General features: G+C 65.8%; 1 protein-coding gene across 1 annotated transcript; it reads right to left on the bottom strand.

The window, feature by feature from the left end:
* Nucleotides 1-695: 695 nt before the first annotated feature.
* Nucleotides 696-12,567, bottom strand: CRYBG2 (crystallin beta-gamma domain containing 2). The gene is made up of 20 exons (XM_042793935.1): nt 12,416-12,567; nt 7,235-9,308; nt 6,728-6,772; nt 6,515-6,633; nt 6,117-6,273; nt 5,853-5,992; nt 5,639-5,765; nt 5,290-5,325; nt 5,083-5,210; nt 4,745-4,871; nt 4,018-4,160; nt 3,790-3,916; nt 3,612-3,644; nt 3,380-3,492; nt 3,067-3,196; nt 2,756-2,895; nt 2,525-2,648; nt 1,809-1,967; nt 1,274-1,433; nt 696-1,128 (listed from the first exon to the last, which is right to left on the bottom strand). Exons 2-20 carry the CDS (start codon nt 9,212-9,214, stop codon nt 1,040-1,042), a joined length of 4,077 nt encoding a protein of 1,358 aa, XP_042649869.1. The 5' UTR covers nt 9,215-9,308; nt 12,416-12,567; the 3' UTR covers nt 696-1,039.
* Between the last annotated feature and the right edge of the window lie 12,463 nt (nt 12,568-25,030).

Below are 25,030 nucleotides of genomic sequence, written 5' to 3'. Positions count from 1 at the left end.
CGGCCGGCTGGAGACGCCTGATGTAAGGACCTTGGTGCCCCCGAGTCTGCTGAGGAAACCTCCCGGGGAGGCACTGGGCTGCCGGAACAGCCCGGTTTCGCTGCGGGGTTGATAAGCGATCACTACCCGAGCCTCTCCCCAAACTGGGTTCAACCTGCTCAGCAAACCAGGCCCTTGCCGGCAGCCGTCACCTCTCCCCAACAACGAGGATGGAAGCGCTTGATGTCTCCGTGTGTGGATTTCTCACCCCACGTCCCTTCTGGCTCTGAGTCACAGCCCCGCGAAGCTCTTGCCCTCACCTGAGTGGAAGAAAACTCCATCCTGGGGACCTCGAATACAAGTGACCTGAACTGTGATGCCGCTCTGCAGCGTGGACACGAACGGCTGCTGAAGCAAAGCTCACCCTGGGGTGCTGCAACTGGAACCCCCCTGAGCTGGGGCTGGTGGGGTCTAGGTGCTCCTGGGGACACAGCTTGGTCCGTGCCTCCCTTTTTGAAACCCCCCTCCAGCCCCGGTGCTGCTTTTGGCCCGTGGACACTAGAGGGCACTGGGCTCCCATGCTGGGAGCAGGATTGGGCCCTGTGCTGCAGCACTGGTGGGATGCAAGGTGCTGGGATGGGGGGCAGCTCCCCAGCGTCGGGGCTGCCGGGCTGTGGTGACCGCAAGGACAAGGACGAGGACACCAACCGCCCAGGCTGAGCTGGCCCGGGTGAGGGGGGCCGTATCTTACACACGTACATAAATACAGTTCGGAGGGGGAAGCTGGGGCTCTGCTGCTCTCCGGAGGGTCCCGTGCTGGTCGTGTCCGTGGGGTCCTTCGTGAGCCATGTACAGGGCTCCTCAGGAGGGAGGCAGGGTGGTTCCCCCTCGTGATGGAGGGGATGGTGGGCATCCTTCACGCCAGCAGCCGGGGCAGAGGGGTGTTCGGCATACGGTGTGCGTGGGGTAGGAGACCTCCTGCCCTGGTGCGGGGACGCTGGCAGAGTGTTCTCGTCCTGCCCCACGGCACTTTTGGGCATGAGGGCCACCCGCCACCCCCTCATAGCACCTGTATGTCCCAGATCTGTGTGGGTCTTTCCTCAGTCATGTCCCAAACGATGGCATGGTCCCGGTCATAGGATCGGCCACCTGAGGAGCAAGGAGAGGGTTTCAGGAGAGCAGACCGCGCTCCTGATGCTGGTGGAGGGGTGGGTGCCCCATCTCCCGGCCAGACACCCTGGTTTTGGGTGTCCCTGGGAAAGCAGGCACCCCTGTGCCAGTGCTGAGGCCTCACCCTTTATATCAAGGATCATGTCCTCGAACATCTGGCTGTGGATCCGTCCCTGAGAATCGACGCTCCAGGTCTGACGTGGCATCCGGGTCTCGGACCACAGCACGGCCTTCGCGCCCTTCCCAGCTGGCCCGATGACCTGCAGGCTCATGTTGGGGGCCACCTGCAAGGAGCGGCGGTGGCCAGGTCAGCCCGCTCCTCTCCATCACCTCCGCCCAGCACAGAGGCTTGGTGCTCGGGGGTGTTTCCCTGTAAATGCAGCTGGTTCTGGGGTGGGACGTGGGATGAACAGGAAAACCCCTCAGTGAGAGGTGGGGATGATTAGGGTGGCAAAAACTCCTCAGGGAAGGCAGAGATGCCTTCATGTCTGCAGACGGGATTTGGGGAGGAGAGAATCAACTGATCTTTGGGGACAAGGCTGAGGTCAGATGCTGGGAAAGGCTGTAATAAACCCTCAGAGATCACTGTGGGGTGGGGAGTCCTGCCAGGGGCTCTCCCGTCCCCTCCGCGGCGCTGGCTGTCACGCGTGAGCCCTGACCTGGTTTTTGATCAGCCCGTCCGTGTAGTACCAGATGGAGCTGCTCTGCTCGCTCAGGCTGGAGACCACCACCCTCCCCGCCTTCATGTCCTCCACGTCGTCAGGGACCGAGAGGTAGAGCTCCAGCTCCCTGCTCCTGATGCGGAAATAGATCCGTCTCTGGAAAGAGAGAAACCTTTTTTTTTTTTTTTTTTTTTTAAACGTCAAAAAGCCCTGCTGCCTGCACCTCCGGGCCCACAGGCCGTGGCTGGCCGAGGAAGGACTTCACCCAGCTTGTGGCTTCGGGAAGGGAGGACCCTGGTCCCCTGGGGTGGCTGCCTGGAGGTCCCTGCCTCTCCCCAGGGCAATGGCTGTGGCCTTGGCTTGTCTCTCTCGTAGCCGGGCAGGGCTCTCCCCGCCGGGATGTTTTGCAAGACGCCTGCCCACAGGGAGCGTTTCGCCACCAAGGCGGCCACTCCCAGGGTGGAGGACTGGGATCTGGGGGTGACGGTGCCGGGCTGGTGGCACCTTTCACTGGCCAGAGCTGTCAGCAGCGTGCTGCTGCTCTCCAGGCTGTCCCCCCACTGTCCCCCCCCCCCAGTTCACCCGGAGCCGCCGCCGCATCCTCCTCCCGGCCGTGCAGCTATTTAGCTCCATGTGAGCCGCCTGCCTCAGGGTTTGGGGGTTCACCCCGCTGGGTTCCAGCACCCCATCCTCTCCCGCAGGGCAGCACTGACCTGGCGGATGGGGTAGAGGGATCCCACGTGCTGCAGCCCGCTGTACGTCAGCCAGTTGGTGATTTCGGTGCAGTCCAGCAGCCACTGGCGCCCTCGGAAGTCACCGTGTTCGCACAGCACCCAGCTGCGGGGACAGGGTGGGGACGAGGCGGGCAGAGCACCGTCACCCCTGGGCGGGCAGATGGCACCCGCCAGCCAGGGCGGGGGAGAGCAGGGCTGGGGGTCACTTACATCCCGCCTTTGACGCGCACCGACAGCACGTGGTTGTTGAAACCCTCCGCCTGGAGACTCCGCACTTCGTTGTTCAGTTCGATCTCCTTCCCCTCAAAACACTCCAGCCCGTGCAGGAAGATGGAGGGCTCCGAGAAAAACTGCGGGACGGGGGAAGAGAGGAGGCGTGAGGGGGGGCAAGCGGCAGGAGCGAGCACCCAGGGGTGCAGAAGGCTGGAGAGTCAGCGCCGGGGGTACCCACCAGAGGGGAAAAAGGAGGTTCCCGGAGGGTTTCGGCCCTGGTGGGAAGGGAGGGAAGGGCTTGTACTCACCACTGGGACCTTCTTCAAGGAGCGGATGGCGGTGGAGGAGAGGCAGCCCATGGCGCCGAGCGTGGGGTACTCGCCCTCGGACAGCACGTGCTGCTCCCCCGCGAAGGCCTGTCCGTCGAACAGGATCCAGCTGGCGGGGAGGAACGTGCCCGGGCTGACGCAGCCGTTGGGGTGGGCACCCATCCCTCCCGCGGCCCCCCCCCCAGCACCCCGCATCCCTTCCCCAGGGACCCCCGCGGGGGTCTGAAGTGCTGTTGGCCAGGGTGAGGTCCCTGTCCCCAGCCGGAGGCAGTGAGGCCCCCGGACGCCCTACCTGCCCCCCCGGACTCGGCAGGAACGTGGGACGAAGGCAGCGGGCAGGTTGTCCTGGTCCTCCTCGAAGGCGACGTGATCCCCCAAGAAGTCAGGCTCTGAGAAGAGCAGGATCTAGGGAGGGGGGAACAAAGGGGCTGAGTGAGAGGGGGGCAAAGCATCGCCATGACCCCGCAAAAGTCCGCACCCCCCAGGGGGGGGCACATCCCCCCTCCCCATCCGCCGCCCCTGACCTTGGAGACGAAGTGGAGGTTGTGCTCCCTGACCTGGAAGCAGACAGAGAAGGGCTGGTTGGCGTCTTGCCCCGGCTCAGCACCCACCGGCCCCGTGCGCAGCGGCACCGGCAGGTCCCGTGGCAAAGGGGGGGGGGGGGTTTTGGGGAGGAGGAGGGGGGGTGTCCGGTGCTCTCACATGCAGGATGGGCTGTGCCGAGGTGATGCGGCAGTCTGCAGCACCCCAATCTTCGCAGCTGCGGTACACCCCCTTCTCCAGGATGTACTGCTCGCCCGAAAAGTTGGTGCCCTCGTAGGCCACCCACCTGCCGGGAAAATGTGGGGGCTGGCTCAGCACCCCTGATCCGTTCCCCTCCCTCCCCCCCCCCCACCTCCCGGTCCCCCTCTCCCCCGTCGCCGCACTCACACGCCGCTCAGCACGTGGATGGACTGGGTGACGGTGCCGTAGCCGGCCAGCTGCGTGTCGGGGAGCGCCTCGCTCAGCTCCACGCTCGGGCCCTCCTCGAAGTCCATGGCCTCAAAGAGGACCAGCGCCGGGTCGGAGAAGTCCTGCGGGGAGAAGGAGAACCCCCCCCCCCCCCGAGCCCCTCGGTCTGTCGAGGGGAAGGGGCTACACACAGCCAGGGTCCTGCCCGGCCTCAGGGACCCTCAGGGAGGGTGGGAGCACCTCTGGGCACCTATCCAGCTGTGTGTGATGAGTTTGGGGGATCTCAGGCCGTGCCCAGCTGCCTGTCCTCAGGGACCCCCAGGGAGAGTGGGAGCACCTCTGGGCACCTATCCAGCTGTGTGTGATGAGTTTGGGGGATCTCAGGCCGTGCCCAGCTGCCTGTCCTCAGGGACCCCCAGGGAGAGTGGGAGCACCTCTGGGCACCTATCCAGCTGTGTGTGATGAGTTTGGGGGATCTCAGGCCGTGCCCAGCTGCCTGTCCTCAGGGACCCCCAGGGAGGGTGGGAGCACCTCTGGGCACCTATCCAGCTGTGTGTGATGAGTTTGGGGGATCTCAGGCCGTGCCCAGCTGCCTGCCGCAGGTGGGGAAGGCTCCTTTTCGGGGGATGGGGATGGGGAGGGGGGGCTGGCTCTCCCAGCCCACACTGGGTCCATCCCCAAGCGATGCCACCACCCCTGCCCTCACCGTCCGTATCAGCCGTAAGGACACCAGCTCCTTGCTGTAGCCGCCCCATTGCCTCCAGTCCCGGTACTCCCCTTCCTCCAGCAGGTACTGGTGGCCGCGGAATCCCTCCTTCTCATAGCCGACCCAGCTGCGGCACGGGCAGACACGGGCAGTGAGGTCTCTGGAGGATTTCCACGCGCCAGGACACGCTGCTCCAGCGCTACCCTCTCCCCCCACGCTGCCTGCAGCCATCCCACAGCCCCCGGGCAGCTCCTCCCAGCCCTTTCCCCGGGGGTGACCGTCACCTTCCCAGCCTGCTCCGGCCGGGGTGCCGGCCCTGCGTGCCCCGTGCCACTCACCAGCCACCCAGGACGCGCAGGGAGCCCACGGTGGGCAGCGCTGGCCCCGGCAGGCGCTTCAGGTCGTAGATGTCTCGGCTGATGGTGAAGGTGCGGCCCTGGAAACCCGCGGCCTCGTAGAGAAGCACCTGGGGACACGGTGGGGTGAGCACAGTCCCACGGCTGTCCCAGCCCCACAACCTCCCCAGAAACTCGCCCGACACTCACCTGTGGCTCGCCGGGTCTCTCCACAACCGGGCAGCCCTGGAAGGAGAAGGAGCCCCAGTGAGGCTGCGGTGGCAGGAGGGGACAATGCAACGATTTACCCCCCTTTAAAGCTTGAGCTGGTTTTTGGGTCATTTTCATTCAAGAACAAGCTCTTTGGGACTTTGTTTTATTGCTTTCCTTCACCACTAACCCACAGGAGCACTTTCCAGAGCCACACTCGGCACATTCCCACACCGGGCTCTCCTTGCTGGCACCTGGGACCCTGCCAGGAGAAGCTCTTGCCTGTCATGCCCAGGGCTGGTCGCGGCCCCAGCACCCCAATAACCGCACTCCAGCAGCTGACACTCACCAGCCTGATGGGGTGCATGGAGCAGATGGATGGGTCCTTTGCTCCCCAAGATTTTAAACTGGGGTACCCGCCCGGCTCCAAAACGTAGGGATCATCGTCGAAGAAAGGCTTGGAGTAAACCAGCCACCTGGGGAAGAGGGGGGAAGCATCACGCTCCACTCCAGTCCATGCAGGAGCCCACCCGGCACCCACCCAGCCCCACAGTCCCACTCACAGGCCCGAGTGGACGATGATGGAGGCGGCGGTGAGCGCCTGGCCCCGTGTGCGGGTGTCCTCGGCCGAGTCGGTGAACTTCACCCGGGCGCCTTCGCCGTTCTCCTCCGCAAACAGGCTGATCTCGGGGGTGCGGTAATCCTGGCGGGGGGCAGAGCAGCGTTACAGGGGGGGGTGTGGTCCAGCACCCCCCACTTTCAGGTGCTGGGAGATGTGGGGGGGGAGCAGGAGGTTAGTGGGGGGGGTGGGGTGTCCCTGGGCTCACCTGCACCACCCTCTTGAAGGAGCCGATGCGGAAGGGGCGGCTGCCGTGGGGCTGCCCGTTCTGCCCGTACGCTGTCCAGGGGTTGTCGATCTCCACGTCCCCCTCGGCCAGCACACACTTGCGCCCGTGAAACCGCGGCTTCTCATACATCACCCACCTGGGAGCCGAGTGGGGGGCAAAGAGGGGGTGGAAAAATCCTGCTTTTGCCCCGTCAGGAGCCTCGGGGCAGGGTTTGGGTGGTGACGTCCCTGCCACCGCCGCGATGCTGGATCGCAGCCACAGTAATTAGCGCTGGTGGGATGGTCACTGCTGAACCCCAAACTGGGACCCAGCGCGGGGAGCTCACAAACCCCAGCCAAGCCCTCCCTCTGCGTCCTCGCCCCGCTGTTGTCCCCTACCCGCCTCGGATGACCCGGATGGAGATGGTGTGCGAGAGTTCCCAGGACGTGGCGTCGGGGACGTCACCCCAGATCTCCCGTTTCTGACCTGCGAAGCCGGCCTCGGAGAAGAGGACGATCTGGGAGGGGGTGACACCAGAGAGGTGCTACCACACCGCAGCGTGCCGTGCCCCGGCCAGCCAGCCCAGCCCGGCCCCACCACGCTCCCCGTACCTTGCCGGGTCTTGTGTTGATCTTCTCGAAGCCCTCCTTGTCCTCCTGTTGGGAACACCCGAGGGGACGGGCGCGTGAGGAGCGCAGAGGGACGTCACCTGCACCCGCCATCTCCCCACAGCCCAAGGAAGCCGCAGCCTCGCGTCTGGCGTCTGCCAAACCCTCCCACTGCCCCGAGCAGCCACACCTCGAGCATTCCTGCACTGCTGGCGATCAGCCGCCCCGCCTGTGCGGGGACCCTCCTGTCACCCGCCCTGGGACCCTCCCATCATCCACGGACGCACCCTCCCATCACTTGACCTGGTACCTTTCCATCACGCACCCTGGTACCCTCCTGTCACCCATCCCAGTACCCTCCCATCACACCCGGGGCTTTCACCCCATGGCATCTCCGATGGGAAGCACAAGCCACGTGCTGAGGAAGATGCTCCAGAGCTCAGACCCCACCACCACACACCCAAGAGAGTCGAGGGTCTCCCCGGGCGCTGCGCTGTGGGATTTGCTCACCAGGACATCAGCAGGGCACAGGGCCGCGGTGCTCTCTGGCTCTTCGGTGACAAGAGGGACGCAGCCGGGGCTCAGGGCTTCCAGAACGGCCACCTCAGGGCCAGGGTGGTCACCAGGACCCTGCCCGTTGTGGTCGCCGGGGGTGGGTGAGCCCGTGTCCCTGCCATCCCTCCCAGGCAGCTCAAGTGGGGGGGTGCTGGGGGAGACGAAGCGGCTGTAGAGCACGCTGTTATCCAGGCGCGAGTAGGGCTTCCCCTCGTCAGCTGCAACCGCCCGGTGCTCCAAAAAGTGGGAGAGCAGCGCCATGCCCTTGAGGACATTCCCTCGGAAGGGCACGCTCCACTTGGCCGAGCCCCCGGCCACTGGTTTGGCTTTTTCCTCTCCTCCCACCTGCCTCAGTGTACCCAGGAACGAGCCCCCCTCCACCCGGCCGTCATCGGCCACGCTGTCCCTGGGCACCCCATGGAGGGTCCGGGCCAGCGCCCGCTCCTCAGGGCTCAGGTAAGGGTTCTCAATCTCCACCTCCTCCTCGGGGCTCTCCTCCCGCCGCCCCAGCAGCTCATGCAGGGCCTCGGGCAGGGAGATGGGGGCCCGGGGGGCCACGCGGTCCTCTTGGATGGGGGGCAGAGCGATGCAGCGGCCCAGCGACGACGGCCGGGGCTGGCGCGGGGTCTTGGGTGCCTTCCGCATCTCCGAGGGCTCCATGTTGCGGAGTGTGTCCACGAAAATCTCCATGTCAACCAGCAGCTCGGGGTCCTCCTCGGTCGCGTCCGGGGGGCTCTCAGCCGGCGGGTCAGGGGCTGGGGGGTCAGGGGGGGGCTCTGGGATGTTCTCAGGCTCCTGCGCCGTGCCTTGGGGGTCCCCCATCATCTCGCCCCCCTCCAACTCAAGCTCAGCCTTTGGAGATGATGGTGCTTCAGATGAAGGCTCTGGACCACCACTTGCCTCCAAGGAGGGGCTTTCGGGGGTGCCACCAGCTCCCGGGGGGGTCTCTGTCCTCAGCGGCGTGGCTGAAATGGTGTCATCCCCGTCTGCTGCGCTTCCCTCTCCAGAATCAGCCGGATCACCCTGGCCACTGGCGTCCGCCGAGGGACATAACAAGGAGCTGGTTATACTGGTTTGTGGGTCCCCGGGTCTTTCGCCATCCCTCAGGGTTGCGTTCACCAGCGCGGCTTCGTCTTGCGGCGAGTGTTTCTCCCCAGGGGATGCCTTGGCCGGGAGCCCGGCGGCCGCTGCGGTGTTCTCGCTGCCCGCTGCGTCCCCGCCGAAGCCGCTGCCGTCCTGCCCACGGGTCTCACGCTGTGGCGGGGCCATCGTGGTGCTGGCAAGGTCACCCATCCCATTTCGGGCTTCTCTTCCCTCCGCCAGCTCCGGCTCAGGCCTGGCTGCGTCCTTGCCCGTCCGCAGCACGGTGACGTGCCTGGCCCGGGGCAGGGCAGGGACGCAGCCCGGCTCAGCCACGCACGGAGCACCGGGACCTTCACCGGGACCCCCCACGGGACGCTCGGTGGGTCGGGTGGGGAGGAGGGTGCCATGCACGTAGCTCTCCCTGTGCACAGGCATCTCCTGGGGGTCACCCACTGGCGGGGGGATGCCATCGCCGCCAGCCCCCACCTTCCCCCTCTCATCCTGCCGCCGGGGCTTCTGCGTGGGGGAATACACCTGCGAGAAGATGGGGCCGTGCGCGGTGAAGTCCTTGAGGAGGTTGACGGAGGACGAGCGTTCCCGGTGTGTCAGGGTGGCGGGGCCCGACGCCGTCTTCTCCACGATCTCCCTCTCCCAGGCCTGCAGCAGGAGGGACACGCGGGAGGGACTCCCCTCCCGGCCCCGCGCGCTCCCCGTGCTCTCCAGCCGCCGGGACACCAGCGAGACTTTCTGGAAGCGGGACCTGCCCTCGGGCCCTGGAGCGCCCTGCTTCATGCTCAGCTCCGCGCTGGAGACAAAGCCCCTGGTCTTGGAGTGCCGAAACGGCGAATCCATGCCGGGGGGAACCGGGGAGGGGGCTGCCACGGCACCGTAACACCCCACGCTGCTGGGCTTGGCTCCCACGGGTGCCACACTGGGGCTGGCGGAGCTGCAGGGAGAGAAAGAGACCCTGGGGGACCCTGTGGGGACCAGCCCCGGACCCCAAGCCAGACCCTAAAACCCCTTAGACCTCCCTCAGTTCCTGCAGGACATTTTGGGGAGGGTCCCATGAGAACAACAGGTGGCTTTGGGGCTCTTTGCAAATCTTGGGGTGCTCATGTCATCCATCCTGGCACGTGCAGGATGTGGGGGGCACCGTGGGCCCCTCTCTCTGCCCACGCCAACGCTTCTACGTCCAGCAGAGAGGATGGCAAGCTCCGTCACGCTGCCAAGGGGGGGTTCCAGCAGAGCCCAGTGGGCTGGCTCAGCGCAGGGGAGTGTGCAGGATGCGGCCGGGCCATGCAGTGCCCCAAGCCGTGCCGTGCCCCAAGCTGCGGGATGAGTCAGGCGGGCAGCAGGGCTGCGCCGAGTCAGCAAAGGCAGCAAACAAACAAGCTCAAAAAAGCAACAGGGAAGCTGCTCCAAGGGGGAAAAGGGCCCGTCTGGGCCTGGGATCAGAGCTGGGGCAGCCGTGGGGTTTGCAGGAGGTGGGGACCTCAGCAGCATCTTCCCTTGACCTTTCCCTGTTGCTGCTCGGCAAAGGTGGGGTGGCTCCTTCCGCCTCTGCAGCCCCATCAGCACCAGGAAACGAGCCGCACTAATCACCCGGCGCTTTCGCCCAGAGCCAAGCCGGTACCCAGCACCCAGTTCCCTCGCCCTTGCGCTGGGTGCTGCAGGGTGGGCATTGCTGTGGTCCCCGGGGCGCAGGGCACGGGACAGGGACACCCGTGCCGCCTCGGCTGGCGGGGATGCCGGCGGAGGCGTCGCTGTGCCGTGGCTGCGTCCCTGCCCCAGAAGGGTTTTATTGCTGGGTTTGGGTTTTGGGAAGCAGCTGACGCAGCAGGTGCCGGGGAGGGAGCCGGAAGCGTGCCTTCATCTCGCCATCTCCCAATTAGGAGCTGTTCGGTGTCACCGCCCGGCTACGGGGACAGCAGCAGGGACGGGGCTTTGGGCTCAGCCTGAGGACAGGTTGAGCTTGGGGTTTCCCAGCTGGGGATGGGGACACATCCCTGCACAGCCCCCAGGGCTGGTTTCCCCAGGGGACACTTCGGGAGAGGGTCTCATCCTGCGCCAAATGGGGCTGGGCTCCCTCCGACGGCTGGTAAAGTCCCTACGGGGGGGGGGGTCAGGGAGGCCGGGGGCAGGCGGAGAAGCGCGGGGTGCAGGCAGCTTGCCTGCCCCTTCTGCCAACCTCGCCACGCGCCCGCCGCGTCTTGCTCATCCCATCCCGCCCCGGCAGGTCTTTCCAGTACAGATAGGAAGAGTTTGTGTCATTTTCCAGGAGGTGACGAGACCTCGTCTGGGACAGACAGCGCCGCTCGAGGCTGGGACCAGCCCGGGGTGGGGCTGCACATCTGCACGGGCAAAGCCACAGCTGCATGGGCAAAACCACAGCTGGGTCCCCAAGGTCACCCATCAGCAGAAGAGCGATGGGTGAACTCAGCAGGATGGAGGAAAAGCTGCTTAAATGTGCTGGGGACAAGATGGGTGTGAGAGCAAACGGCCAAGAGCAGGGTGAGGCTGGAGGGACCCCCAGCGCCCCAGGGGCTCCGCGGTGGCACACGGGGACCCCTGCGCCGGGGAAGCTCCTGCCAGGAGCAGTGGCAGTGCCAGGGCAGCTCAGTTTGCGCAGGGACGTGGCCGCTCTCTGCCCTGGGTACCATCACACCAGAGCTGGAGCCGGAGCCGCTCAGCACCCGGCTGCACCCCGGGGTTTGCTTCAGCGCCCGTTTCTCCAGCGCTCGCTGGCAGTGCCCATCCCCGCTGTGCCTCTGGCCCCAGGGTGACACCGGGACAGGGACGCCGGCTCTGCACAGCACTGGGGTGCTCGGGGTGGGGGGGAGCTGCTGACTCAGCATTACGGCTGTCTCCCTCCCAGAACTGGATTTCCAAAGATCTCTGTCTTTCCCATCCCATCCTTGCAGCTGGATCCGGCGCCCAGTGCCATCCTGGGCTGCCCAGTGCCCCACCGGCCCTGCAACAGGAGCTCACCCAGGAGCTCTGCTCTGCTCCAGCACCCCATTTTTTGCTAAAATATTTCCAACTGCAATGGTGGGTCAAGGACACAAGGACATGAGGACATGAGGACCCGAGGATACAAGGACACAAGGATAAAACCCTGCAGCCTCCCAGCTGCTCCCACTGGCCATCCCTGCCCACACTGGGTCCCAGGGGAATTGTCACACTGAGACACCCGACATGGCTAATTAATCCCCCCTGGCCACACCAAGCCAACCCGCTCAGCTCGTTTGCTGCCTCCCCTCATCCCAAAGGGTCTCCCAGCACCCAGCCCAGGTCTCCCAGCACCCGAGTCAAAGGCGCAAGGTGCTGTTCAATATGCAGAAGAGACAGAGGGGCCAAGGGCTGCGGCTGCCTTTGAGCTGGTGACCACGGATTAAGCCGAGCCTCCAGCCACGCCGGGCTGAGCCCCATCGCCGCGAGGTGCGAGCGGACCTGCCGCCTTCAGGAAAATCAGGGATTTGGGTTGGGTGGCTCCTGCACAGGCTGGGGTTCATCGGGAGGGCAGGGGAACCGCCACCTCCCCTTGCTGCCCCTTCCTCCCCCCGCCGAGCCGTGCCACGGGCAGCCGTGTGCCCTGCAGGGAGGAGGGGGACAGGGGTGACAGGGGAGCCCTGCTGTCACCCCAGCTCAGGTCACCAGGCCACCAGAGGTGGAGGAGCTCCAGCTCGCTCCGGGGATGCACTTCAGTGGCAGAAGTGGGGTTTTAACCCCAGCAGCCCCCCCCCAAATTTGGGGACTGAAGGTGAGAGGGGCACAGCTGGACTCACCCCCCCCTCCCCACCTCCCAGCCCCTATCTCCCCCTCCCTGGCCAGTGCTGATCCCAGGGGAGCAGGGACCCATCCCAGCACCCGCCAAGCCGGGACATGGGTCCAAGCACCGGGCAGCCCCCACGGGTGGCAGCCAGGACAGGAGCACCGGTGTCCTCCAGCTCCCAGCACCATGAAGCCTTCCTCCCCACCAGCACCCGTGCAAGCCAGGCTGGCCCAGGCGGCACCCTGTGCCCGGGGGCCCCCCCACCCTACACCCCCACGTACCTGCCAGCCAAGGGTCCCACCGTGCCGGCCGGGTGGCGAGTGGGGTGCCGTGCCGTGCCGAGCGGGACTGGGGGTGCTGCTCCCTGCACGCCACGGCTGGGCGGACCGGCAGAGTCACCCGCCGAGCACCCAGCCCTCGCCGAGCACCCAGCCCTGAGCACCCAGCCCTGGCGCAGCGGAGGTTTGGCATTCCTCAGGTGCTGACAGCCGGGGAGCCGGTCAGGCTGGTTCCCCGACACCCAGCTCCTCCATTTCCTCCGACTCAGCAGCGCCGGGAGGGAGCTCGGCCGGCCTGGGTGGCTCTGAGCCCCCCCGGAACCCCTGCCCGGTCACCCCTTCCCCACCACCCATCTCGGTGAGAGTGATGGTAACCTCGGAGGGGATCTCAGGGACCAGTTTTGTCACCACATCTCCAGCCAGCCAGCCGGGCCACCCCATCAGCCGGGCTCAGATGGGCCATGGGGCTGACAGGGTCCCCACACATCGTGGTGAGGGGCTGGGGGTCCCCAGGGCTGTGATTGCACCCGGGTTAATCAGCTCCATGGGGGTCCCATGTGGAGCCCCCAGCACTGCAGCATGTTCCGGGGAGGCTCCTTATGCTGGGGGGGGGGGAGGTTTCTCCCAGGTCTCAGAGAGCTGTGGCTGTTGAGGGGCTTGGGGATGGAGCAGGGGTGACGGTAGCCCTGGGCCACTGCAGGAGACCTGACCCCGGGGTGCAGGGCCCTTTGCCGGCAGGGCTCGGAGCCACAGCAGAGCCAGCACCCGCCCTGTATCCTCACCCTGCCCTCCCGCTCCTCCCCAGCACCCACGGGTGCCCCGCCACGGTGCCAGCCTCACCCCGGGGCCACCACTCCCGGCTGCCGGCCCAGCCCTGGAGCCTCCTCAGCCACCACCGGCCCGGCACAAGTGGCTGCGATTTGGCTCTGGTTGGGGTGCTTGGGGCCACCCAGCTCTGGGTGCCACTGCTCACGTGCTGGGGAAACTGAGGCAGAGCCGGCTTTGCCATCCTGGAGAAGCGCTGGGTCATGGTGGGGGCCAGACTCTGCCCTGTCCCTCCCTGCCAGAGCCGGTGGGACACAATTGGGAAACCTCCCCCCCCAGGAGGAGCCACACACCACTGAGGACACCCGTGGGGGGCCGTGTCCCTGATCCCACTTGGGGAAGAGTCTCTGAAACCCCCCCTACCCGTGCTGCTCGCTGTTGGGGGGAGCAGCCTGTTGATCCCCAGAGCCATGGGGCTGCGGTGGCAGGGCACTGGTGGCAGGACACGGAGCTGAGCTGCCCGCTGGCACCGGAGGAAATGGCTCCATCCCTTCCGAGGGACACCCGTGGTGATGTCCTGGGGACCCCGGGGACCCCCTTTCCCCTCCCTGCACCGAGCTGGGGCTGGGCCCTGCCAAGGGTGGGTGAGCTGCAAAGGCAGAAATATTTATTGAATAAAATCATGGAGGGATGCTTCTCACCCGCCCCAACCTTGGCCACAGGCGAGGACAGTCGGGGCCGTCAAGTTTTTCGGGTGTCAGCGGGATGCTCGGGGTGCTGGCAGGCTGCGGGGAGCAGCACCCAGAGGTGTCAGGGATGGAGGTGCCCACCCTGGAGCGGTACCCCCGGACAGAGTCCCGGGAGTGTTTGGTGGTGACACTGAGGTGAGGAAAGCAGCACCGAGTAGAGCCGTGTCCCCGTGAGTGCCGCGGCGGTGATGTGCTGGGAGCTCAGGGTGCACCTGCAATCGGGGGGGGGAGGCTGAGAAATTAAAGCTTATCCGTGGAAAAGAGGATTTGTTGTACCGCCAGGCACAGCCCCCGGGCGGCAATGCTGCGGGGTGGGAGCACAGGCATGGCCTGGGATGGGGGGCTGGCAGCAGGGGACACTGTCCCCAAGGGCTTTGGGGACAGGGGGCTGCTTGGTGCTTTGGGGGGGACCCTCCTCTGTCCTTGTCCCCAAGGCTGGGGAAGCGTTGATGGAGCTTGGGGGTTGCAGTGGGTGATGGTGCTGGCTCCTCCTGGCCCTGAGAGTTCGGGGCTGGGGGCAGCCCCTGACCTGTGCGGGCCATGGGGGCATCCCAGCTCAGACAGGCCCCACTGGGGGACATTGCTGCTGCCTGGGGACACTGTGGTGGGTCCCCACATCCTCCTCTGCCCACCCCGGGCAGCCCCTTCCCCACCTCGCCCAGCACAAAGCCCTGAAGCAGCGTCATAGCCCAGCTGGGCCGGCTCCCTCCTTCCTCCTCCTCTTCCTCCCACACCAGTCACCTGGCATCCAGGCTGGAACAGCCACTGGCCTGGGCGAGGTGGCCGTGGGGGACAGGGGGACCGGGGGGTGGGTGCCAGCGGTGGTGCAGGAGCAGGTGGAGGCGCTGGGAGAAGTGGCCGTGGCACTGGTGGCACTGGGAAGGTTTCTCCCCCGAGTGCAGCCGCAGGTGGGTCTTCAGGTTGCTGCTGCTGCTGAAGCGCTTGTGGCACGTCTAACGGGGGCGAAAAGATGGGGGGGGGGGCTCGGAGTGGGTGCTGCACCCCAGTTCGGGACACAGCCCCCACCCCTCCCAGCACCCAGCGGGTGCTTACTGGGCACTGGTGGGGCTTCTCGCCGGTGTGCACCAGCCGGTGCTTCTGCAGGTGTGCCAGCTGCGTGAAGCGCTTCTTGCAGATGGGGCACTGGAAGGGCCGCTCGCCGCTGTGCACCCTCAGGTGGACCTGCCGGGGGGGGGGGGGGGCTGTGCTACTGGGGAACAACTGGGGAACACAGGAGTCCAGACTCCCCCAGTCCTGTCCCATTTCCCTGCTCCTGGGAGCATCCCGGGGCACAGCCGGAGCGTGGCGGGGGGGGAACCTGCAGCCCACCTCAGAGCACTTCACGCCGATGGGCATTTCACTGGGGGGAAACTGAGGCATGGGGAGAGACCCACGACCTGCCCGCTTAGCTGGGACGAGCCACTGCTGTCCTCTGTCCCCAGGGCGGGCTGATTCTAGGGAGGTTGGAGGGGTGTGCTGCCGGGCTGGGGGGGGAGGTGGGGAAAGCGGGTGCTGGCCCCCCCACACGGGTACCTTGAGGTTGGAGAGTTGTCCGAAGCTCTTGGCGCAGATGCTGCAGTTGTACTTGCTCCTGCCAACGTCCTTCCCCCCCGGGCCTGGCCCGGTGCTGGCAGGCGGCTTGGCCACACCACGGCTGGGCACCTCCGGCTGTGGGGCAGAGCGGGGTGTCCCCCCCCACGGTGGCGGGCATCCCCCTGCCCCGCAGCCAGGGAGGGGGAAAAGGAGAAATCCCACCGGTGATTTCAGCGGCCCGGGGGGCAGGAGGGTCCCGCACGGCCACGGGCAGGGGGGTGGCTGGAGGAGGGCACTGCCACAGCCCTGCCAAGGTGACACCGGGGTCCCCACACCACCCAGGAGGGTGAGGGGCATCGTGGGCTGCGGGGCCAACAGGAGCTGGGGGCAGTGGGTGCTGAGGGGGCAGAGGCACGGCTGGGGCAGGAGGAGGGGGCACAGGCTGCCCAGGCAGACCCTCAGCTCCCCGGGCAGTGGAGGGGGCAGCCAGCCCCCCCTGGGCACCGGCTCTGCTCCACCAAAGGGCTCCTTCCTCCAGCCCTCCGTGGCTCCCCGCAGCTCTTCGGCCTCAGCTCTCGTCTCTTCCTCCTCCTCCGTGCTGCCGGTGGGGACATCTTCGGTGCAGAGCGGCTGCGCTGGCGAAGGGGCCACATCCAGCCCCGTGGGGGTCCCGCAGCTGGTGGCCCTGGTGGCACTGGGGGCTGCAGGCAGAGGAGCAGCTGGGGGGTCAGCAGGGAGCCCGGGGGGGGGGGGGGACGACAGGACACAGGGAGCTTGGGGACAAGGGGACAGTGGTGGTGGGGAGACAACACAGGCGGGAGCAAAACTGTGTCTGCGGGACAGGCGGGACCACCCGGTGCTGGATTTGTGGGGCCAGGGGTGCAGGCAGCTGCGAGGGGAGGGTCTGCTGCTGGGGGGGGGACGGGGGGGTCTGCCAAGCCACAGCCCTGGCCAGGAGCTCTCCTGGGGGAGGTGGCATCTTGGCCCCAGCCCTTGGGAACGAGGGGCAAGAAACCAGCCACATCCCCGGGGAAGGGAGGGAAGAGGCAGAGGAGGGCGGGGAGGAAGAGCAGAGGGAGGAAGGGGTGCAGGAGAGCCTGAGCAGAGAGCACCATCCCCTTCCCGTGCGCATCCTTACAGAGCCGAGGGGGCCGTGGTGGTGGTGGGTGCTGGGTGGGCTCCTGGCTGCACCCCACGGGGCAGCAGTAGGCACCGAAGCCGCTGGGGCAGAGCGGGAGGTCGGGGCTCAGGGGGCTCCGGTTCATGTAGCACGTCCAAGCACCACGACGGGGCTGGGGGTGGCGAGGGTGGGACGGGGGTCCCCTCCGGCCAGGAGACCTGCTGGGGGGGGATGACACACACACACATGAGCTGGGACCTGGAGCAGAGTTATGGGGTTGGATCCCACAGACACCAGCTCTTGGCATGGGGGGATTTGGGGTTCAAACCCCAGCCCTGCAGCTTGAGGGTGGTTTTGGAAAGGGGTGGGGGGGTGGGAGGGTGGTCAGGGATGCCCCCACCCCCCCCACCCCCCCCAGCCTGCAGAGCAAACTCTTTGGTTGTCACCATCCTGCCACTGCAGTCATGCCTCAGTTTCCCCTCTGCAGCAACACCCAGGGGAGAGCTGAGCTGTTCCCCGTGGAGCCCAGGGCTGAGGTGGGGGGGGTCGGGGGGGGTGTCCCTATAGGTGCTAGAGGTGGGGGGGAGGTTGTGGGGTGATGGGGGCCAGTACTCACCCTCCAGGAGGGTTTCCCATCAGATATCACCTCTGATGTAGACGTCCCCAAGCAGTGACCAGACCTGTGTGTCCTGTGGGATGTGCTCACCGTTCCCCATGGCCAATCTGGGGGGGCAGCAGCCACCGTTCGGGGGGGGGACACACACACGACTCTGCCGCCTTCTCGCCCCATCCTGCACCCCCAAAGGCTGAGCCCTTGCAGCGGGGCAAGGCTGGGGAGCAGGGCAGGGGCTGCACAGGGTCTGGTCATGTCCCAGTGCCCTGGGGACTGTGTGTGTGTCGTGTCCCCCCCCCCAAACCGACGCCGCGCCCCGTAAAACAGCAAATGGTGGCGATGGCAGCCCCGAGCTGGAGCAATGGGAACGAGGGTCTGCAGGGGAGGTGGAAAGGGCAGAGCCAGGAGGGATGCCCACGCGTGGGGACATCCCTGGGGGACACTGGCAGCGTGGTGGCTCCTACCTGCTCCCCTCCGGTGCCGTGGCCGCCGGCGAGCCCCGGCTGTTGCCGCGTTATGGCTCGGTGGCTACCGGGAGCACGAACAGGAAACCTGCAGGTTCGGGGGCCTTTGCTAAATTTGGAGAGGTGAGGTGAAGCCTCTTTGCGGGGAGGAAGAGGAGGTGGGACTGGGTTGGGTCTAATAGACATGGCGCCCCGGCCGGGGACTCGGCTCCCCTCGCCAGGGCATGTCACCGGGAGCCACTGCCGGTGACACCGCAACAGGCCCCCCCCCTCTCCCCCTGGAGCAGAAAATCCCCAGGAAAGCAGCGGTGACTGTGTCCCCAGGGTGCTGGGGGCACTGGGGGCACTGGGAGCTGTGTGGGATGGGGACACGGCAGGGCTCCAAGCCCCACGCAGCCAGGATCTCCTGCCCCACAGCTGGGGGTGGCAGAGGTGCCGTTGCCACCCGCCACAGGGACAGCGGGACCTCGGCCACCCGCCAGCCCATGTCACCAGCCCTGAGTTGCCAAGAGTGGCAGCAGCCTCAGCTGGGGCTGCCCAACAGCCTGTGCCCACGTGAATGGCTCCTGTTCAACAGCGTGTTAACTCTGAAACCTACTGGTGGCTAACAGGGTCGCCGCTTTAGAGGCGCGCTTGGTGAGAGTGCACAGCAGCTCCCAGCTGTGACAGCAGCCCCACGCTCCCAGGTGGGTTCCCCAACCCATGGGGGCTGCCCTGCTCCTGTGACAGTGGCGAGGGGACAACTCCCACACCCCCTCCAGTACCTCCTAAAATCCTACCCTACTGGGGAAGACCTGAAAAAGCTGATTTCTCCTTCTCTGGTGGGTTTCAGCAGAGGCTCTTCCCCCCTCCAGCACCTTTCGCGGGGATTGTGGTGGCTTGAGAAACCACATGTAAAACATAACCAGGTGGGGAGTGGCAGGGGAAGGGTTTTGGGGCAGAAACCTCCTTTCACATCGATTTGCTTCGGGAGGAAATGTTCCTGCTTGGGGCCCTGCAGCTTCAGCCCTTCGCTGGAGAAAGGGAACGCTGGCGGCTCCTGCCCAGTTACCCCAGGGCTGCTGCCCCGCTTCTGGGGTGGTTCCAGTGGGTACCAGATGTCTCCCCTCAGGAACAGAGACAGAGGGGACACAGAGGGGTCCCCAACGGTCCTGGGGACCCCAAGGGCGGCTGAACACCCACACAGGACCCAGCTGCCCGACCTCGTGGCCCCAGCACAGCAGCAGGATCTGGCCCCTGAATCCCTCCAGCACCAAGGGCTCCCACGAGGGACAGCAATGGAGTGGGGAGCCCCAGGGCTGGCTGTGATGTGTTAGAGTGCCTGTGCATGCGTGTGTAAGCGTGTGTAAGCGTGTGGATGTGCCAAACCAGCCGAGCCAGCTGGCCACGGCTCTGCGGGAAGCAGGAGCTCCCCGCCGCGTCCCCCAGCACTGCCAGAGCTGGCTGGGGAGGATTTAGTCAGCGCTGGGGAGGGTCCTCCCTGGGGCAACCCAGTTCCCCAGGCACTGGGGGAACTGGAGGGACACTGGGGTGAGCTCAGGGCCTTGAGTCACAGCGTGCAAAGGGAGGGATGAGGTATGGGGCAGGCTGTGGGGACAGGGATGAGCTCAGCTGCAGCACTTGGGGGGGGACACACATGGGGCTGGAGGGAGCCCCACAGCACCCAGAGTCCTCCTGGGGGGCTGCGGAGGGGTCCTTGCTGTCACCCTCCCTCTGAGTGGGGGGAAACAGGAAGGTGACAGCGAGGAGGGGAGGAGAAAGGAAAAGTAAAAGGAAATTGAGAAAGATCAAAATAGTGCAGGTGTTGGTGGGGGGTGAGGCGGGGCATCCCAGTGCCCTGGGGAGAACTGGGGGGGGGGGGCTGCAGAACCTGGAGGGGATGTCAGGGTGCTGGGGTGGGTGACAGGGTGCCCAAGGGGGTGGGCAGGGTCCCCAGTGGGGGGATGGCAGGGTGCTGGCGAGATGATGGGGTGCTCAAGGGGGTGGTGGGTTTCCAAAGAAGGGCGTGGTAGGGTGCTGGGGGGTACCCAAGGAGGGGATAGCAGGGTGTTGGGGGGAGGATTGGGTGCCCAAGGGTGCAGCTTCTCAGGTCTTTGGGTGCATTATAAGCACCCAGGTGATGATTAGCAGCCCACCAGTGGGGCAGGAGGGAGGAGGAAAGGGGGTGCTGGGTGCTGGGGAGGGGGAAGTTGAGGCAGCGAGGGCTCGGCGACCGCAGCGACATGTCACCACTTCCTCCCTGACAGCACTTCAAAAAGACAGCGGGCACCACTGTCACCCCTCCCCGCACCCCGAGCTCACAGCACCCAGCACCCACCCCCTGCATCTTCCCCTCCAAAATTTCACACCTTCCCTGCCTGCCCTCGATGGCTCGAGATAAGCATCTCTGGCAGCAGCAGCTCACCAGCACAAGAGCCGAGACCTGACACGCTCATGCTACGTGTGACCTGCACAGCCCCTCCTGTATCCCCCACCCCCCCCACCCCGACCCCTCCAGCCCCCCGGGGGTGTTGCTGGCATCCCAGCAGCAGCATCCAGCATCCAGCCCCGGATCATCCATGGAGATGGGATTCCGGGCAGTGTAGGGTGCCCAGGGGTTGGGACGGGGGATCCCCAATCACCACCCCCCCCCATCCTGTGCTCCCCCTTGGCCTGTGGTTGCTCTCGGTGTGGGGGTGGCCCTGGCAGCGGGTGCTTTTTGGAAACACCCCCCCCAGCCCTTTCACTCGAGTTAGGTTTTCCTGGAAGAGCCGGGGAACGTAAACCAGCCCCGTGGTGTTGATAAGAAACAGCTTTGGGTCTGGCCGCCCAGCTGGCACCGGGCGGGGAGAGCTTGCTGAGGTGCACCAAGCGTGTCAGGTCTCTGCAGCAGCCCCATGAGCCAGGGAGTGGCCTTTGTCCGTGTCCCTCAGGGTTCTTGGGGCGCCTGCGGTGGCAGGGACAGAGCCACCCCAGCCTCTGGGCTCCCCTGGGTGACGCTGAGCTGGGGCTTGTCCCTGTGAAGGTGTCAGGCGTGGGGCACGTCCCCGTGGGTGGGCTCAAAGCACCCGAAAGCTCCTGGGCATGAGGCCCATTTTACAGGCAGGGAAACTGAGGCACGGGAGGAAGATGGACATGAGAAGGGTCCATCTGGGCTGACCCAGACCCACAGCACCCCCCTGGGCTGGATTTTTGGGAAGAGGGAGGGGTTCAGCCCCTGTGCCCATTTGCACCCACAGACACCCAGGGCTGTATCTCCTGCAGGTAGACTGCCCCCCCCCCCCCCCCCCCCCCAGCTGAACACTGGGTGCCCCCACCCTGTCCCCCTGGGACAAGCACCTGGAGGGTGCTGCTCTGACCACATCTGCAATGAGTTTCCAGTTCTCAGCACCGGGGAAGGGGCTGAGGGCTGGGCCGTGCCAGCCCCAGCTGCTGGTGCTTGGCGGTGATGGGCTGTGGATGTGCCAGCCAGCCCGGCCTCCTTTGAGGGGGGGGGTGTCTCTAGAACCCCAAAAAAGAGGAAAGCCCCCTTCACCGGACCACCAGTGAGAGGAGGAGGATGCAGGGCAGGCTGATGCTTCGGGAGATGAGATTCAGCTGTGGGGGAAGAGAGGATCCTCTTCTCCCCAACCTTCTTTGGCCACACATGTTGTTCCCCCACCCCGGCCCAGCTGCCCCCTGAGCAATTTTCTCTCCCGCTGCCTGGGTTAGCTGCTGGGGGGAGAAACGCTCCAACTGGGGTGAGGGGATTTAGGAAGGCTTGTGAACCCCGCTCTGCTGGAGGCTGCTGCCTTGGAGGAATATCTCTTTCAGCTATTGATTTCCCTTTATCAGAGAACAGGAATATGTATGGGGCTGAAATCCTGATCAATCCCCGCTCTGCAGCTGATCGATCAGCTGCGGCCCAGGGGCTTTTCTCAAAGGGAGCTGGGGATGTGAAGAGGAGCTGCCAAATTTAGGCATGACCCAGCGCTCCAGGTCAGGTCTCTACCTGCCTTTACCCCGCTTCTGCCTGATCCAAAGGGCAGTGAAGCCGCGGGGAAGCCTGGCACCGGGCAGCATCCCACCACGTCACCCCGCTTCTGAGCTCCTCAGCCTTCCCTCCTCCAGTGTCGACGTCCTGCTGGGGCCCCATTTCTGACGGCAGCAGGATGGCCACTCTCTATCCCCAGTGGGGGGACCCCAAAGCCCCAAATCCAGAGGTGTGGGGAACCCACTGACACCCCGGAGCTGGAAAGCAGCCCCTCGGAGGGGCATTTTTGGGAAGGAGGTGCCCTGTTAGGGCATCCTTGGGAGCACACCTGTGTCCCCAGTAGGTGGATGCACCCCCAGCCCCGTGTCCCCAGTGCTGGGAGGTCCTGGAGCATCCCTCAATCCCGGCTGGGCTCATCAGAGGCACGGGGCGAACGGGGGGTGCGGGGGGCCAGTGAGGGGGAGGAGCAGCACCGTGGCCTCTGTTATTGATTGCTTCGTAGCCAAAGGTCAGCGGCGAGCGTGCAAGGATGGGGAGGAGGGAGGCGGGTGGCTCGGGGACACGAGGGGCTGTGATGTGGGGGGGCAAGTGCCAGTCTCGGGGGGGGCACAGGGCACTGAGCCGGCATGGAGACCCCGCCATGGGTTCCCATTGCACAGGCACCCGCTGGCCACGGATCCCCACCGTGCCTCAGTTTCCCCACCAGCAGATGGGTTGGCGAGGCTGTGCGGTGGTCGGCAGCACCCCGGGGCTGCAGGGGAGGGTCTGTGCCCACGGCGGGGGGAGGTGGAGGTGGGCTCAGTGGGGGTTGGAGGAGGTTTGTGAGTGTCTGTGGGCAGCCAGGAGGGTCGTACCTGTGAGGTGGGCAGGGGGAGGGCTTGGGTTTCCCTGGCAGGGGCTCAGGGGCTGATTTTGAGCTGGTCCGTGCCTTCCCGATGACGGTGGGGACTGTGCTGGGAGTTGGCGCTGGACTCCCAGCCCCGCTCACACGATTCCCCAGGGCCCTTCGGCTCCCCAGGACCAGCCCTTGCTGGGGTTTCCAGCACCGTGAGGACACTGGTCCCCATCTCTGCCAAAGCTGCGACGCGCGCTCCCGGGCTTTGCGCATCCCCTGGGTCTCATCCTGCCAAGCTCAGGACCTGGCTGGAGCCAGGCAGCCCCGTGCTGCCCACGTTGGGGTCTGCGATGCCGGGCCACGGGCAGCACCACTGGCGCTGGGCTCCGGTAAAGCACAGCCTGCCCTCGCCCCGGCCGTGCCGCGAGGGGGGAAGATTTACAGGCTGTCAGAACTGGGGCCAGAGGTCAGCAGGGGTCAGAAAGTCCATTTCGGAGAGGTCACTGTCCACTTCTTTCAATCTAATGAAGCCATTATTTGTGAAAGCGGCCGCTTTGCCGACTATTCCCTTGAAGCCGAGCAGGGCACAGCGACCGGCTCTGAAAGAACAGGAAGGAGTCCCCCTTCCCTTTCGCATTTGCCATTCAACAGGCCCCCCAAAAAACAAATACACCACACACAGAAATATGACGCGGGGCGGTTGCTGCTGCGGGGCTGCGTCATCAGAGCTGGCGGAGGTGAGGTTGGGATGTAAAGGGACACCGCCTGGAAGTGCCATGCTCAGGGATGCGACTGTGTCACTTGGATGGAAAGTCACCGAGGATGGGCAGAAATTGGGGAAAGCTGAGAAACTTGCTGCTGAGTTTAACTAGTCACGGGAAAGCGTCTCTGGTCCCTCCCATCCATTAGGAAGGGGCTGGGGGAAGCTGGTGCGTGGTGATGGGTTATTTTCTGAAGGATTCATTTTGGAGAAAACAAGGGTTTATTTCTTGCCATACCCTTCCCCTGCACCCCCACGCTTCTGCCCACCTCCCACCCCACTCAGGGTGTCCTGTCAGCCCCAGGACACCGTCCCCAGGCCACGTGGCTGCTGGCACAGGGGTGTCCTCTCCACGGGCAGAAGGGGCAGAGCCATTTCTCAAGGATGCTCTGCAAACCTTGGCCCCGACCCTGCCCCGTGAGTGGGCTGGGGTCGCTCGTGGGGTTTTTTTGCAGAAGCACGGGAGTGAAACATGCAGGCAGCCGGCAGTGCCCTCCCCAGATCCTGGGGGGAAGTGGGGAAGGAGATGGGCTGGAAGGAGGGATGAGCCGAGAGGAACAGAGCCACACAGAGGGGTCTCCCACGAGTCTTGGGGTTTTTTTCCCCTTCTTTCCTCTCATCCCAATTATCCCGCAGACAAGAGAAGACTGAGAATAAACAACCCGTGGACCTGGCCCTCGCTGGCCAGGAGAGGGTGCCAGATGCCTCCCGGCTCTCGCACCCACCGGGACGGTCCCGCAGTGGATCCCCACCCGGGTCAGTCGTGGGTACCGGTAAGGAGAGGGAGGGCGTGAACGTGAGCAAGTGTGACCACACACCGTGGTTTCCCTCTTGCCAGGACTGTCACCAGCCCCGCGTCCCCCCCGCCAGCCTTGTCCCCGGGCAGGGAGCTCTGCAGGATGCCGGAGCCTGGTCGCGGGTGGGAGTGGGGATCCCGGTCTGTGCCAGGGAAACTGCTCTCCTGCTGCCGCAGACGAGGGGCTGCTCGTTGGCTTTGGGGACTCGACTCAAGACTGATGTTAAGCATAAGAAAGAGATCAGCGGAGTTTCCTCACCCCGCCATGTCGATCCCCGTTAAAACCGGCAGAAAGGTGGGACAACACCCCACGAGCGTCAGAGAATTGTTAACGCCGCTGTGGGCGGGTAATGGGCACCTCCTGCTCCACCCGTGCCCCGTGGGACCCTGGTTCACCCACACCGCGGGAGCTCGCAGAACCCTGACGGGGCATCGGACTCGCCACGGCGCCTCGGGGGCAGCTCTGCCCTAACTCCGGCGGGGAAAAATCCTCCTCCTCCTCCTCTTCCTCCTCCTCTGTTATTGCTCCAGACCCACGGGTGGGAGTCCAGCGGGGCAGCTCAGCTCTGCGGGGAAGGTGCAGCGCGGAGCCCCTGGGTGTGGGTAACCTCGGTGGCGGGCGGGGGGTGTGCGGGGCAGGAGGAGGAAGAGGAGGAGGAGGAGGAGGAAGGGCGGGAGGCACCGCCCAGGACCCTGGACAGGGCCGGTGCCGTTCAGCACCATGGCCAGCGCCGCGGTGGCCCCCGCGGGGCCTCGCGCGGGTTTTCCCCACGCGGGATTTTACCGGTCACACCAATCCGGCCCGGGGGGGTCCGCCACGGGTGACACCGCGGTCCCCGGCGCGCCCAGCCCCCTCACAGTGTCCCCCCGCCCTCCCTCGCAATGATACCACGCGGGGCGAGTCCCGCGTGGGGCGGCCGCGGGCAGTGCAAACAGCACCTACGCCCCCTCCCACCCCCCCCCCAACCCCCCCCAGCTTTCCCTGCGGCGGGGGATGGAGGCGGGGGGCGCACTGCCGGCACACCCCGATT

This window comes from Tyto alba, unplaced genomic scaffold (assembly GCF_018691265.1).
Source record: "Tyto alba isolate M040663 unplaced genomic scaffold, T.alba_DEE_v4.0 Super-Scaffold_20, whole genome shotgun sequence".
NCBI lineage: Eukaryota > Metazoa > Chordata > Aves > Strigiformes > Tytonidae > Tyto > Tyto alba.
The sequence above is the reverse complement of the archived record's forward strand: the minus strand, read 5'-3'. Positions and strand labels throughout refer to the sequence as shown.

Coding starts and splice junctions, on each gene's coding strand:
- CRYBG2 (XM_042793935.1), bottom strand. CDS start 9,214: ATGGATTCGCCGTTTCGGCACTCCAAGACCAGGGGCTTTGTCTCCAGC. Junction 6,773..7,234: donor TGTGCCCTGCTGATGTCCTG/GTGAGCAAATCC, acceptor TGTTCCCAACAG/GAGGACAAGGAGGGCTTCGA. Junction 3,917..4,017: donor ATCCACGTGCTGAGCGGCGT/GTGAGTGCGGCG, acceptor TTTTCCCGGCAG/GTGGGTGGCCTACGAGGGCA.